Here is a 16,183-nt window from a genome sequence, read left to right as displayed (position 1 = left end):
CCACGAGATCGCCGAAAGCAAAACCCTGCCTCATGCCTCTGTATTCCACCGTCAAGCGGACCCACCACGAGGCTCAACACACCTTGGGCACAGGAGGTAAGACTCAGATGATGGAGGGACGCAAACCCTCAGCTCCCTGGCCGACCACCTCGGGGTCCGGGAGAGCCGAGCACCCACCTGTACAGGCATGCCCAGCTCCAGCGTCAGCCCCACACAGGGGTCGATGAAGATGGTGAGGATGGGTTCCGAAGGGTCCCGGGCAAAGTGTTCCAGGACGGCATCGTGCTCCGCTGTCCATTCCGCACCCGCCAGTCCTGTCAGCACGGCTCGGGACAGGAAAAGGGGATTCTACGGGAGGGGAGCAGAGGGTCGAAGCAGGTACAGCCGTCAGGAGGCGTCCTTTCCCCCATTCACAAGCGCACGTGGCGACATAGGACATGAGGCGAGAAGCCTGACGGGTCCAGGATGGTGAAGGGAAGGTTGCAGATAAGCTGAATGACAGGTTTCAAGCTTCTGAAGAAAGCAGACAGTGAGATTCCCTCGCTTCGCCGAGTGAAACTAGAACGGACCACAGAGGAAAATGGGGGACACGATCTTCCCAAGATATCTCCTTTATGCCTGTGGTTGCAAAGACACCTCGCCCAGCAATCCTCGACCTCGGAGTAAAACTCAATCAAGGGACCCTGTAGGATATGAGCCTAAAGCAGGCAATCAGGCTCCAAGATGATGAGCTGGAAAAAGGAGAAGGGTGCAGCCGGCCCGGGACACCGGACGGGAGACGTCAAGGCAAAGCCAACTGGCAGGGGCGCCTGGGCAGCTCAGTCGGTTAAGTGTCTGACTCTTGATTTCGGCTCAGTTCATCATCTTATGGTTTGTGGGTTCGAGCCCCAAGTCAGGCTCCACCCTGTCTCTGTCTCTCCCTTTTTCTCTGCCCCTCCTGTGAGTGCATTCTCTGTCTCTCTCTCTTTCAAAGTAAATAAACTTAAAAAAAAAAAAAAAGCAAACTAGCATTAGCAGAGAGGGAGAACGAAGGGGAAGAGACAAGACTGGGAAACACCGAAGAACGCACGAGTTAGACGGCAAAAAAATTGTAAGTGGTGACTAGAAAAAAAAAAAAGTCTGGAGAACTCCTCTAAATAAAGGAACCGGAAGACATGAGGACAAACGCAAGGAGTCACCCTGTCCTTCTCCCAGTGCTCCTGGAAGATGAGGAGGAATCTCCTTCACCTGAAGTTTCCAAGTCGAGAAAACTTCATGCTCTAAAATGTCTCCCATGTAGAGCCAAGGGTGGACCAACGAGGAAAACGCAACCACCCCAGTAAATAAACAGACACAAACGGACGTGTCGTGTCGCAAAAAGAGAAACTGAAAATATGAAAAAACCGTTCAGTGTCACTTGAAATCAAAGAAGTACAAATAAAAATAGCACGGATATAGCACACAGTGCTCGGCTGCTAACACCCGGGCCCGGAGAGTTCTTGTTCTTGGCACGAAGCCACAGCGAGCACAGCTGGGCCTTACGCGGTGAGCCTGTCCCGGTTTGATTCAAGGCGGGGGAGACAAGGGGCGGGGCGCCTGGGTGGCTCAGTCGGTTGAGCATCTGACGTCAGCTCAGGTCACGATCTCATAGTTCACGAGTTCAAGCCCCGCATCGGGCTCTGTGCTGACAGCTCGGAGCCTGAAGCCTGCTTCGGAACCTGTGTCTCCCTCGCTCTCTCCCACCCTCTGTCCCTCTCTCTCTGATAAACAAACACTGAAAAATAAAAATTAAAGACATTTGAAAACTCAACAAACAAAAAAAGGCGGGGACACAAGGAAGGGAAAGTGAAGAGCCCTGTCCCTCGCGCAAAGCCCCGTCCCTCTGGAGGGGTGCGGGGCACGGAGAACTTTCTCGTGACTCAGCGAGCTGGATCTGTGGCAAGCAGGCTCCCAGTGGAGAGGGAGTAGACGCCAGCGACAGACTGGAGAGAACGCCTCGTCCTCCATTTTACAGCTAACCCTCGGACTGGCTGGCTCCCGGGGAGGAAGAGTTGGCTCAGGGAAATCCCTAACTTACCACATCCGCCTCAGGCTTCGGCAATTCTTTCTGTGCCTCGGGCTCCTCCGATGTTGGCTCTGGGAAGAACAAAAATTCAAAAATGAGGGCGTTCCATGGGGCGCCTGGGCGGCTCAGTCGGTTAAGCGGCCGACTTCGGCTCAGGTCACGATCTCGCGGTCCGTGAGTTCGAGCCCCGCGTCAGGCTCTGGGCTGACAGCTCAGAGCCTGGAGCCTGTTTCGGATTCTGTGTCTCCCTCTCTCTGACCCTCTCCCGTTCGTGCTCTGTCTCTCTCTGTCTCAAAAATAAACGTTAAAAAAAAAATTCAAAAATGAGGGCGTTCCTTAAACACAGTCACCACGCCGCCCAGCACTTCCATCCCCGGGTATATCCCCAAGAGAACGAAGCGGGGACTCGAACAGATGCCTGCACACCCACGGTCACAACAACACTACTCACGACAGCCAAAAGGTGGAAACAACTCAAGTGCCCATCAACGAGTGACCAGATAAACAAAATTGCGGTGGAATATTGTTCGGCCATAAAAAAGGATCGGAGGTGGGGCGCCTGGGCGGCTCGGTCGGTTGAGCGTCCGGCTTCAGCTCAGGTCACCATCTCATGGTCCGTGAGTTCCAGCCCCGCGTCGGGCTCTGCGCTGACAGCTCAGAGCCCGGAACCTGCTTCGGATTCTGTGTCTCCCTCTCTCTCTGCCCCTCCCCTATGCACGCTCTGTCTCTCTCTCTCTCTCAAAAATAAACAAACATTAAAAATTGGAGGTGGGGTGCCGGGGCAGCTCAGTCTGTTGAGCGTCTGTCCAACTCTTGCTCTTGGCTCAGGTCATGATCTCATGGTTCATGAGATCGAGCCCCCCATCAGGCTCTGCACTTACAGTATGGAGCCTGCTTGGGATTCTCTCTCTCTCCCTCTCTGCCTTCCCCCACTCACATGAGCACACGCGTGCACGCACGCGCTCTCTCTCAAAAATAAATAAACAGGGGCGCCTGGGTGGCGCAGTCGGTTAAGCGTCCGACTTCAGCCAGGTCACGATCTCGCGGTCCGTGAGTTCGAGCCCCGCGTCAGGCTCTGGGCTGATGGCTCGGAGCCTGGAGCCTGTTTCCGATTCTGTGACTCCCTCTCTCTCTGCCCCTCCCCCGTTCATGCTCTGTCTCTCTCTGTCCCAAAAATAAATAAACGTTGAAAAAATAAATAAATAAATAAATAAATAAACATTAAAAGAAGAAAGGGAACGGAGGTCAGGTACCACGCTACATCAGGGACAAAGCTCAGAAACATGATGTTGGGTGTAAGAAGCCGGTCACAAAAGACCATATACTGTATGGATCCATTTATGTGAAATGTGGACAGCAGGCAAATCCATACAGACAGAAAGTGGATTAGCGGTTATCAGGATCCGTGGGGCAAGGGGAAGGGGGAGCGGCTGCCAAAAGACTAGGGTCTGGGGGCGCCTGGGTAGCACAGGTAGTTAAGTGTCCGACTCTTGGTTTTGGCTCAGGTCTCACAGTCTGTGAGTTCAAGCCCCGCATCGGGTTCCACACTGACACTGCGGAGACTGCTTGGGATTCTCTCTCTCCCTCTCTCCCCGCCCATCCCCCGCTCACCCTGTCTCTCTCTCTCTCTCAAAAATAAACATTTAGGAAAAAAAATTTAAAGGGATGAATTTTATAGTAAGTGAATTCTGTCCCAATTTTCTTTTAAAAAGCTGACGAGGGGGCACCTGGGTGGCTCAGTCGGTTAAGCGTCCGACTTCGGCTCAGGTCACGATCTCGCAGTTTGTGAGTTCGAGCCCCACGTCGGGCTCTGTGCTGACAGCTCGGAGCCTGGAGCCTGCTTTGAATTCTGTGTCTCCCTCTCTCTCTGCCCTTTCCCTCCTTGCTCATGCTCTGTGTCTCTCTGTCTCTCAGTAATAAATAAGTGTTAAAAAAATCTTTTTTAATTAATAAAGAAAAAGCTGACAAGGGCAGGAGTGGAGGAGTGGAGGGAGGCAGGGGAACGAAGGCCAAGCAGTACTAAGATTATTCTAGGCCTTCGGCTTCTGGCCTTCCATTGCTCTTCCCACATGCAGAAGCTGGGGCCCACGGAAACCGGCCCCGTTCAGTCGGCACACTCGTTTCTGCCGCACCCACTCTGGACGCCGAGAATACCCAGGAGGGTGTGTTTCTACCTCCTGATCTGCTGCTCACACAAGAGACGGGTAAAGCCGGTGGGTCTCCCACCTGCCATGGGCCGAAAGGAAGAAGCAGCAAATGAGACGGAGCCAAAAGACTTTGGGGAACAGGACACTCCGACTTCAGAAAGGAATCCCAAGAGGGGAGACTGAGGCACAGAAGCCAAGAAAGAAAATCATGAAAAAGATGGGACAGACGGTTCCAGGAGCTTGGCAGTGGTGAGACGGGTAACCAAGAAATCTAATGCCCTTTGAGAAAACTGAAGGCATTCAAGATGCCAGATGGAACCAAGGCCAAGGGGAAGAAGACTGAGGCAACCTCAAGGGTAAGTGGGGGGTGGGGGGCGCCTGGTGGCTCAGTCAGTTAAGCATCTGGCTCTTGATTTCGGCTCAGGTCGTGATCTCGCGGGTTTGTAGGATTGAGCCCCACATAGAGCTCTGTTTTGACAGCAGGGAGCCTGCTTGGGATTCTCTCTCTGCCCCTCACCCGCTCATGATTGCACGCATGCACTCTCCAAGTGGAGGAATAAACTCAAAAAAGAAAAAAAAAAACATTGCTTAAAGAGTATATCGGTTTTGTCTCCTACAACACAATTTATATATATAAAATCCAAGTCATGAGACATGATACCGGTATATGATGTTCATGGCTACGTGCAGTAAAAATGTAACTAGCAAGCTTGAGGGGGCGCCTGGGTGGCTCGGTCAGTTAAGTGGCTGACTTCCATGCAGGTCATGATCTTGCGGACCGGGAGCTCGAGCCCCGCGTCGGGCTCTGTGCTGACAGCTCAGAGCCTGGAGCCTGCTTCGGATTCTGTGTCGGATTCTGTGTCTCCCTATCTCTCCGCTACTCCCCCGCTCATGCTCTGTCTCTCTCAAAAATAAAAAGAAACATTAAAAAAATTTCTTAACGTAAAAAAATTAAACACACACATACATACATAATTAAAATTACAATATGGGGGCAGCTGGGTGGCTCAGTCGGTTAAGCACCCAACTCTTGATTTCGGCTCGGATCTCGATCTCACAGACGCGGGATGGAGTCCCGCGTCCGGAGGAGTCCCAGTCGAGTACCTGCTCGGCTCGGAGCCTGCTTGGGATTCTCTCTCCCTCTCTCTCTCTCTGCCCCTTCCTTGGTTGCACACACACGCACAACTGCTCTCTCAAAATAAACAAATGAACAAACAAATAAAACTACAAATATGGGATTATAAACCTGTCCTCCTTTTCTTAATGGGAATTGAGGAACGCCTAAGGAAGCAAAGGTTGTCAACAGAGACCTCCAAAAGGTGTTTGCCCACTTACCCACCTTTACCAATGTGTGTTTTAGGCCCTTTATCCCTGCATCTGCCATAACAAAACAGCACGGGGGGCGCTCGGGTGGCTCAGTCGGTTAGGCATCCGACTTCAGCTCAGGTCATGATTTCGCGGTCCGTGAGTTCGAGCCCCACTCCAGCTCTGTGCTGACGGCTCAGAGCCTGGAGCCTGTTTCAGATTCTGTGTCTCCCTCTCTCTCTGACCCTCCCCCGTTCATGCTCTGTCTCTGTGTCAAAAATAAACATTAAAAAAAAAAAAAAAAAACAGCACAGACTGGGTGGCTTCTAAACAGCGGAAACTTCTCTCTCCCATTTCTGAGGGCTGCAAGTCCTAAACCAGGATGCACCATGGGCACCGAGACCCTTCCTCTGGGTCACAGACTTCTCACCGTGTCCTCACATGGAGGACTGAGGCGAGGGATCTCTCTGGAACCACCTTCCCGAGGCACTTATCCCATCCATGATGGTCCCACCCTCCTGATCTGATCAGAGCACCTCCCGAAGCCCCTACCCGCTAATCACATCACATCATCACATCGGGCGTTAAGATTTCAACGTATGCACTGGGGGAGGGAGGGGGACAAAACATTCAGACCGTGGCCGGCCCCTCTGTCTCCAGCAGGGACAGACCTCAATCCCCTCCCCAGCTCCAAAGAGTACAGGGATCACCATGGGTGGCAGGGATGCTGTGGAGGTCCCCATCTCCTCTGAACCTCTGCTGGGTCAGCCGGGAAGCTCCCCACCAAACGACAAAAAGGCTTGGAGCTAAGGGAGTCATGGATTCTTTGTATTGGATGGTCAAGGCTTTCACTGAGACTCTCCTTCCCTTCTCACACTGGAGGAGTCTCCAGGTTGAACCTCGCTGCGCCTCTCGCTCCCTCCGCATCCCTGGTCCAGGCGCCCAGCCTCCAGGAGCTAGGTCCATTTTTAATGCTTCTGGGAGAACTCAGAGCAAAACACTTTGCTGCTCTCTACCCTCTGGATCCTAGGTATCCTGTGGACCCTGGACCTCTCTCCCACCCCCATGCTTAACCACCGTTCATATGAAAAGAGGATTCTATTTCTGTCCTTCTTGAGAGGCTGCTTGCAGCGGGAAAATGTGGGGGCTATACTTAGTTCACAGTCCTATCTACACCGGCCAGAGCTCCAAGGCACGGCCCAGCGACAGCAACTGCTACCAAAAAAAACCTTCCAACCCACAGGAGAGGCGTCCCTGAGATCAAAGCCGCAGGAGGCAGCCTCTTTAAACTCTCTGCTCCCTCAATCTAGACATGGGGCTTCTTTTTGTGTGTGTGGCCCTGAACCTGACCCTCCTGAGTCTACCAAGGCTCCGCCAAAATGAAGGCAGAGACGCAAGAGCCTTGAACAGATGGGAGAAAGCAGCGCTCAGGCTGAGGATTCAAAGGGCGGCGAAGCAGGCTGAGTCTCCATGGTGATGGGCTTAATGGAAGAAAAACATTATTTGTTTTGCCACCCAGGGTGAAGATGGGAAAAAGGAAGAGATCAAACCCTCGTCGGTGTGGTCGGAGCAACCTGGAACACTGGAAGTGAGGAGGAAGAAGAGGCTAGGAGAAAGAAAGGACCGGCTAGTGAGCTCCGGGGTCACTGGGTGGTTGGGGGGTGGGGGGGGGGGTACTGTGAGGAGGGAAAGAACAGGACAAGGCTGGCCAGGAGGAAAACACAGAGACAGGAGCCCAGCATCAGGCCTGACACTCCACTCAACCCCCCCACAACCCTCAGACCCTCTTTGAAGACACACATTCTGCCTCCGAGCTCCTCCCCAGCGTATACCCACCAAGCTCCTCCTTGAAGGAGTCGGACTCCGGCTGGGGAGGCAGGGCGGCGTCCCCAGGCTTCGAGGCCAGGGTGGCCTCGGAGGCTCTTTGGCGGGCACCACGGCTGGCGCTTCCCTGGCCACTCAGTCTCTGCTTCTCTTTGCTGGACATGGCGTGGGCAACACCTGCGGACACACGGGCAGCTGGGGGTCCGCAACCGGATCCACGCCTCCCAGCCCATCCCCCCTCCGTACACGCGGTCCCTTTTGAATTCACAAACTGAGAACCCCCTCCCCATATCATACTCATATCTGGGGATACCTCACCCTGCTCCATCAACCACCCGGGCGTGGTCACACACACCTTCAGCCACTTTACCCCTCAGGGCCATGGGTGGAGAGAAGGCCCGGGGAGGGGAAGGCCGTCCCCCCATCCCTTGTCATGATATCAAGTCACCCAAGCAAACCAAGATGATTCTCCTCCAACCCTCCTTTCCTCCTGCGATACCCCAAGCAAGGCGGGGGGGGGGGGGGGGACGTGGAAAATTCTCCTCCTACCCACGCTAAAATGTGCCACCCCCTTAAACAAAGAAACGCAGTATTTGCGGGTCGCCTGGGTGGTTCAGTGGGTTAAGCATCCAACTCAGGTCATGATCTCCCGTGAGCGAGTTCAAGCCCCGAGTCGGGCTCCGTGCTGACAGCAAGGAGCCTGCTTGAGATTCTCCGTCTCCCTCTCTCTCTCTGCCCCTCCCTTGCTCACGTGCTGTCTCTCAAAACATATAAAGAAAAAGAGAAACAGTATTTGCAACACATCTCTTTAGGTTTTCATTGCTGGGGGGGGGGGGGAGGAACTCCGTTTTGTGGGTGCTGAAAAGATCTCTTCGCATAGTTGACTGAGGAACCCTGAACTAGGCCATAGTGAAGCCCAACCTCATTTGACTCCTAAGGCCGAGAACAGACTGGCAGAAGGAAGGAGAAAAGTCACCCGACACGGAATTTCCAATTGTGTGGGGGGGGGGGGGGAGAAGAAAATGGGGCAGGAGGAAGGCCTCTGGGGCGGAAGCAGGGGCGTCCGCGGCGGGCTTGCAGCGGCCCAGGGGCACTGTGTGATTGGCCGGGCCTTCCGGCTCCAGCCCGACAGTCACCTGTCACAGGTTATGAGTTCCAGACTTGAAGGATGCGTGCTTTGCTCCAAGGAGAAGCGTTCTGTTAGGCCAACGCATCGATAAAACCAACCGCAGCCCAGCCAGGGGCCTCCAGAGAAGCGGCCTGCGGCTGGAGTCTCCCGGGGTGGGGGGGGGGGGGGGAAGGGGAGGGCGTCCGCGGGCGAGGCCGGGAGCACCCTCCCCAGGGGCTCACCCCCAGATCCGCCAGGGCGGACCCCAGGAGGGGCCGCTCCAGCAGCCTGAGGGCTCGCGCCGTCACTCAGGAAGGACGCAGGGGACCAGCGGCCAGGTCCTCAAAGTGGCTGCCTGTCGTCGACAAACCTGCCCTTGCAGGGGCTTCCTCACCCCACGGTCACAACTGCCTCCCCCCCACCCCACGCTGCTCCGTCTCAACCCCAACCGCCCCTTCTTCTCCCCTCCCCCACAACTGCCCTTTCTCCACCTCCCCTGCCCCCTTCTCCCCGGACACGGCCGCCCTCCCCTCCCCCACAGCTGCCCCTTCTCCCCGAAGCTTCCCCCGTCTCCCCTCCTCCTCTTCGCCCCCGACACACACCTCACTACGCCGACCCCGTCCTCCCTAGGCCGACGGACCGGCCGCTCCGTCTGGGAAGTTGCCCCGAGAGGCCCGCTCCCGCCCGCGCCTGCACGCGTCGCCAAGGCAACCACGGGCAGGGACGGGTGAGCGGCCCGGGCGCGTGCCCGCGAGCCCGGCGTCCTCGGCGCAGGCGCAGGGCAGCTCCGCTCCGCCGCCCGGCAGCCCGCCCCGGCCCGCGTGCGCCCCGCGGGGAGCGGGGGCCAGAGGGCCCGGCGAGCCGGCGAGAGCCACCGTGGCCGGCAGGCCGGAGGAGGCGGGGTTCGGCCCGAGGACAGTCTGGAAGGGCCGAGGCTGAGGCCACGAGCCCCCCTCCCGCGGGACGGCGAAAGCGCCGGCGGAGCCCCCGCACCGACCCCGCGCCCCGGTCTGCGGGCGCGCTCCCGAGCGCGTCCAGCAGGTGGCGCCCGGCGTCCCGCCTGCGGGGCTCGTGGACGCTCTAGAAGGCGCTCCAGGATTTCGAGGCAGCCGCGGCTGCAGCTGGGTCCGGGGGAAAAACCGGGGCTGGAGCACCCCTGCCCTCCCGCTGGTTTCCCTCGTCTGAGCTCGGACTGGGGTCTCGGAGCGCCTGGCGGCGCGGGGCGGGGGAGGGGAGGGAAGAACGGAACTGGAGTCTTTGGAACCTGAGGATCGGCTCTGGGAAGCGTCGCCCGTTTTGGGGGGAACGGGAGGCGGGGACTCCCTGGGGAAGGTGACCGGGCCGGGGAGGGGCTCGGCTTTCCGTGAGAACAAAGGCTGAGTCCTGGGGAAGCCAGAGGAGAGGGGTTTGCCATGGGGGGGCAGACCTCAGCCGGTGCTAGGGGGCGCTGCGGGCCGGGGCCGCGGAGGGGGCGCCTGCAAGCCCGGGCCGTACCTGCGGCGCCAGAAGCTGGAAGGAGGCCTCGGAGATCTAGGGGGGGAGGCTGAGTCAGGGGAATGGGTAGGCACCCTCCCTGCTTCCATCAATAGTGCCTAATTAAGACAAAGCCAGCAGCGAGCCCACTGATTACATTTCCATGAGGAGCTAAATTGATGACATTTTCTTTGCCGGATGCGGAGGGGGGAGAAGCTGGGACCTCAGTTCCCCCTTTTTCTGGTTGCCGTTCACACCTGACAGATCTCGTTCTGCCCGTCCACCGCTACAAGGCCGTCTCGGGGACTCCTGAAGGGCCCTTGGGTTAATCCACACCTATCCTAATCTCTGCACCCCACCTATCCTAATCTCCAGCATTGGTAGCCCCTGGCCTGGGCACTCCCCACCCCTGCTATCCTGGAGGTAGGTTCCTGGGCTCTGCTGGCCCCCTGCCTGGGCCGGAGTCCCGGCTGAAAGCCAGGATTGAAGTAGTGAGGGGTCCTGCCACACCCCTAGCCAGCTGCGCAGCGAGTGGGGCTAAGTGGGTGATAGATCCCCTAACCAAAGAGGCAGCGGGTGGCAGAGAGAGGTGGCATGATTGGCCAGATCCCCCAGGGAAGAGTCCCCAAGGAGTGAAGATTTGAGGGGAGGCATTGGGTGGGGAGTCTTCTAGGCAGGGCTCCTGGCTCCCCGGGGAAAAGAATGCAGTGTAGACCCCGTTTCTTTTCTGCCTGCCCCCCCCCCAACCTTGGCTGTACCTAGGGATCCCAGCCCCCTCCATTATGCTAAATAGGTAATCAAACATCTCGCTTTGCTAATTACTGCTCAATCCGATTAAACGCTGCCGAAAAGCTCATCAACAGAGGTGGAGGTAGGGGGGGAGGGATGAAGGGGAGCCAACCACAGCTGTGAGGGGGGTCTTGTCCCTGGGGGAATGAAGGGGACAGCTGAGACACACGGCCAGGGTACCGAGACTCAATACCTCCCAAAGGAGAGGGACTGGAGGGTTGTGCCCACAAGCCCCTTACTCTTGCCGCACCCCCCAGCCTCAGCCAGGCCTTCCCCTCCCCCCAGACCTTCATTACCCTCAGAACCCAGGCATCCGGCCATTCCCACAGCTACACACACCCCTGTCCCAGATTTAATAAGTTCTGTTCTCTCACTGTCAATATTTGATGTCTCAGAGCCATCTCCACGGAGAGAGGGGGACTCTTCCCTTGCTTCCCCCCTACCTTGGCCGTCCTTTGCCCACCCCAGTCTCTTTGTGCCCCCAACCTTCTCTAACTAGCTGACTTAATGAAATGATATTAAAGTCTTAAGCAACTCCAAAAGAATGGTTGTTATGGTGAAAAGAGCGGGCAGGACGCCTGGGTCCCCGAGGGGAGCAAGGGCTGAGGAGGGGGAGAGAGCCACAGGCTAAGGTCTAGAGGCCTCAGTCCCCAGTGGGGAGCAGCAGATTTGGGGTGAGCTGGGGGCCGGACCTCTGGATCTTGGCGGGAAGTAGGGAATGGGGGCTGGGAGAAGGTGGGAAGCAAGGACATTCAGGGAGTCAGGGTCCCGGCCTGTTGTCCGGAGCATGTGTCAGGGATGGAGAGGCCAGCGTGGGGGGACCGGGCCTCTGTGCCAGCAGCCTCCTGCTGACTGTGCCCTGGGCCGGTCCCGTGAGAACCAGAGTAGATTTCTCTCCAGCCCTGACTCATCCCTCTTCCCCCCTTGTCCCCCAGCAGACCCCCACAGGTGATTTGTAGCTGATGCCCTCACAATGGCAGGGGCCAGGAGAGAGTCGTTCCGGGACACGAAGGGCTGAGAGCTTCCAGAAGAGGAGAGAACAGAGGCCAAGAGATGGGGAGCCAGGCGCCACCCCCACCTCCCCCCACCCATCCCCATCTCACTCCCCTGGGGACCCTGGCCCAGCCCCAGTCCCCTTGGGGTGGTGGGAATACTAGGACATTTGGCTGGGGCTGATTGATGAGGGAGGAGGCAGCCACCAGGGCACCAAGGAGGTTGCTGTTTGCTGAGCACACAGATTCCTCCCCACTCACCAGCTGCCGCCCCCCAAGGCTGCTCAGTCTCACCGCCAGCACTGGGGCTGCAGGGAGCTGATGCCTGGGCCTCTGAGGGCAACCGGGGGAAGAGGGGGAACCAGGACCCCAGATGCTTCAATCCACCGCGGGAGTCGGGGGGTTCCTCAGACCCGGTGCCCTCAGAACTCGTTTCAGGACCCCACCTTCCCTGCCACCTTTCTGACCTCTCTCCTCCTGCCCGGTTTTCGCTCCTCTTCAGACTCCCCCCCCTCCACTCTCTGAGCGTATCCCAGCCCGCCACATTTCTCCCAGCCCGATCTTGAAACTTTCCCGGGGGCCGGGGGGCGGGGGGGGTGGTGCGCCCTATGTTCCTGATTCCCCATATAGCCCCTTAGGAAACTCCATTTTTCTTTCTAACTGAAATCCCACTTACGATGTCAACCATTCCCCATCAGAAATTCCCACCGCAGCTCTTTCCTGAAAACCCCCACCATAAACCACACACACACACACCTCAACCTAATTTACATACTGCAGAGTGTGAGCCCCCAGCCAGGACAGCCTCTGCTGTTTGGGACAGGGGTGGGGGCAGCTTCACAATCCATGGTCTCCAGCCTCTCGGTCCCTTTAGTTCCTCCCTGCCTGCCTGCTCTAGACCCTTTACGAGCAGCGGTTCCCCAGCCCCCCGCAAAAGCTCAGAGCATCGTCCTTGCCCACCCAGCGCTTAAACTCTACTGGAGGAAAACACACCACACGCCCAAGAAACAAAAGGGGGGGCATACCGAATTAGACCAGCTTCCCGCATGTGGATTCTAGACCCTACGTGACTTGCTCCCCGCCAGGCTGAGGCTGGGGAAGGACAGGACACATCTGGAACATCCACAAGGCTGTGGATGTTCCCAAACATGTCCCAAGTTCACCTCTACCCTTTGCATTTGCTGTTCCCTCCGCCGGGGCGTGCCCTTCCCCCACCTCACTCAAGGTCTGACTCAAAGGTCACCTCTCCAGAGGGACCTTCCTGACCTCCTAAAGCATCTTCCCTGCGAATCTCTATCCTCTTCATGCTGTTACTCCGTTCTGTTTACACCGCTTGTCACTGCCCAGAGATGTTACTATGTTGTTTCCCACCAGGATGTGGACTTTGTGAAAGCAGGGACTTTATTTAATCTATAGTCTCAGTGCCCGAGACGGTGCCTGGGACCAAATAGACACTTTACGTGATGCTGAGTGGATAAGTGAATGAAAAAAAACCACAAAAAACCAAGAAACAGAAAACGAACGTCTTCCCTCCCCTCTCCTGGCTTTATTGTGGTTATCGCCCGGGGAGCATGTTTGCGTACTTGTGCCCGGAAAGAGGACAGGACGGCATGTGTCGTTCCGTGTGGAAGTCACCAGTGCTTTCAAATCGCCCGGAAGATGCACAAGCCGCCACGCGTGGGGCAGGCGGCAGGTCTCGTGTTGTTAACGGGCGTGCGTGCAGGGGGGAGTCCGCGGATGCCAGAGTGGCGAGGGGGTGTACTTCAGGGGGTGGTGCTGAACGTGCTGCTCCTCTCCCCAGCTGTGCATCTGTCCCCAGGTGTCTTCCTGTCTCTCAGCACGTTATGATGTCTTGGCTGCTTGGGCGAGGTGTTCGTCACAGAGTATTTATCCCCACTTCTCTTTCCTCCACCTGTGTCTCTAGATGTGTGTGTGTGTGTGTGTGTGTGTGTGTGTGTGTGCGTGCGCGCGTGTGTGTGTGGTGCGGGGGGGGCCCTCCCTCGGCTCCCTTGCCCCCCTCACACACACAGCCCTGCCCCGGTCTGGGACCCCTCCCTTTCACACTGGGCCCTGTTGCTGGGCTCTGGGTTGCCATGGTGACGGTTGCCAAGTCCCTGAGGCTGATAGCCAGCGATGGGGCTGTCGGCTCCATCCACGCGGGAGGCTGAGGGGGGCTTCCCATTGTGTGGAGAAGGGGATGTTGCCATGACCACCAACCCCCACTAAGGGGCAGGGACCAGCCTTTCCACCCCCCTCGAGCCTCCCCACCTCGGGCTTCTCCAGTGCGGGGCTCAGAAGACAGGAGTGAATTCCAGACAGTCCAGCACCTGGCCTCAGTTTTCGACTCCCCTCCCAGAGCACCTGCGCCTCTCGGGACCCAGGCATCCTGCTCAAACAGGAGGAGGGGCAGGGGTCCCGTTGGACAGAGCCGGGCAGGAGGACCCCTTGACCTCCAGGCAGATGGGAGACAGCGGGAGGGCACCTAAAGTCAGGGGAGGGGCGGGCGGGGCAGAGGTTGTGACCCCTGCCGACCGGCTCCAGCCATGCTCCTGACAGGCTGCTTTTGTGGTCGGAGAATGGGGCTGAGTCCAGGGGGCTGGGCACCAGGGGTTTTGGGGGGAGAAGAGCCCGGGTGATGGGTACGCAGGGAGCCGGGGGGGGGGGGGCGGGCAGCGTGACGCCCGGGTCCCTGCGTCTTGCGGGTACTCACACGGCGCTTCTCCCCACACTGGTCCCCAACGGCAAAACTCCCCAAGTCACAGGTGCCTTGGGCAGGGAGGGTAGGCGGGGAGACCCGAACCTGCGAACGTGTTTGGTGCACTTTGTCTCTGACCGCCACTTGCCTTGTCTCCGGCGCTTTGGTTTAGCAACAGACACGCGTGAACGCGCGTCCACGTGCATCCCATCGGATGTATCGGCAATCTCTCCCTCCCCTGCCTCGGCCCTCTCACCCAGCCCATTACCCCTTCCCCACGTACTGCCCACCTCCCCCCTCCGACCCAGCCGTCTCCCTACCCTTCCCCTTGGCTTCATGAGATCCAGCTCAGCTCGAAAGCGCCCCCCCCCCCGCCGCCGCCCGCTACCAGTTCTCTGTTCCAACTCACCCCCAGTCACTCTCCAGCCTTCTTGTCAACTTTTGAAGTTTTTTATTCTTTTTTATTCTTTTTTTTTCTTTTTTTGGTTTTTGTTGTTCAAATTTCCCTTTTACAGTAAAACTATTGAGGTGACGGCCATACCCCGCCACCTCCCCCATGGCAATATCAACTTCCTGTTCTCTGGAAGGAGCGGATCAGAAAAATCAGGAAGGAGCTGGGAACTACCGCACCAGAGAGGTGACATGACCTCTGGTGGACAAAGTAACCATCTTGGCTGGTGATGAAGGTGGCCGACTTGGTGCCCAGGGGCAGCTCTGGTCTAATGAGACTGAGCTGGGGGGAAACTGAGGCCCATGGTGCACTAGAGGGCAGGAAGAGGTACAAGCTGGTCACTACGGAAACGGTTGCTAGGTACCACGGTCAGCTAGACCAGTCAGTAGGCCACCATTTTGGTCACTAAGAAGGGAGCCGCGTGGAGTCGGAAAGGACTAGAAAGTAAGAGGGTGTGCTGAACAAGACAGCCCTCCGGGTTACTGGGGACAACACGTGGGTTCTTGGGACAGTCCCGTTGATGGACAGAGATTATACCGGGGTAGGGAAAGGAAAGAAGAACATGACAAGTTGGGCCCACCACAGCTGATGGCAGTCGCTTTCGCTGTCCCAAAAGCAGCGCAGAGAACAGGGAAGGGAGATCCGGGGAAGCAAGATCCTTCTCAGTCCACCCTACCTTCTCACAGTCCGTGAGTTCCAGCTTCCTCCTCAAACAGGAAGTTCTTCCTGCCCGCCCCCCCCCCCACAGAGTAAGAACCAGCCGCCTCCCCCTTGCCCCCCACCCCCTCCCAACAAGCACCCCCCGGACTAAGCCACTTGGAGTTCCAGCCGGACCACTTCCTATTTCAGACGAAGGCACTTCCAGTTTCTGCCGCACTGCTTCTGCCACTGCCCGTCTGGAGCAAGTCACTTCCTGTCCCCAGTGGCCCACTCAGCGTCAGACCAAATCCACGCCGTGCCCCGACCGGTTCGTATCTTGCTATGGGCCACTGACAAAACAGGACACTTCTTCTCATGGCGGCTGTCATGACCCAACCACCCCAACATGGCCGGAGGACGTACGAGGGGGCCCGGGGCAGGGCAGAGAAGGAGGCCCCGCTGCCCACGCCCGGAGAGCTGGGGTGGAGTGCCGGAGCCTTCCCCATTAAGGCCCCCATTTTTGGCAGACTGAGGGGAGGGTCGGTGAGAGAGGTCAGAAGAGGGGGCCGAGGGCACGAATGCTTACATACCCCCACCCGGGGGAGATGGGAGAGGCGGAGGAAAGAAGCCAAGAGGGTAAGAGGAGGCGTAGGGAGGGGGGTGCTAGGGAAGAGGAACAGACCTAGAGGCAGAAGAGACAGAGACAGAGAGAGAAT

At 57.6% G+C, this 16,183-nt stretch overlaps 1 protein-coding gene across 1 annotated transcript in view; it reads right to left on the bottom strand.

Moving 5' to 3' along the window:
* Positions 1-9,100, bottom strand: part of DNAH2 (dynein axonemal heavy chain 2) — a 92,476-nt gene extending 83,376 nt beyond the window's left edge. Inside the window, 4 exon segments of the mRNA XM_032591092.1 lie at positions 178-348; positions 2,057-2,115; positions 7,333-7,497; positions 9,031-9,100. Of these exon segments, the coding sequence (XP_032446983.1) occupies positions 178-348; positions 2,057-2,115; positions 7,333-7,483 (381 nt within the window). The 5' untranslated portion in view covers positions 7,484-7,497; positions 9,031-9,100.
* Positions 9,101-16,183: the final 7,083 nt, after the last annotated feature.

Source organism: Lynx canadensis, chromosome E1 (assembly GCF_007474595.2).
Source record: "Lynx canadensis isolate LIC74 chromosome E1, mLynCan4.pri.v2, whole genome shotgun sequence".
NCBI classification, from domain to species: domain Eukaryota; kingdom Metazoa; phylum Chordata; class Mammalia; order Carnivora; family Felidae; genus Lynx; species Lynx canadensis.
The sequence above is the reverse complement of the archived record's forward strand: the minus strand, read 5'-3'. Positions and strand labels throughout refer to the sequence as shown.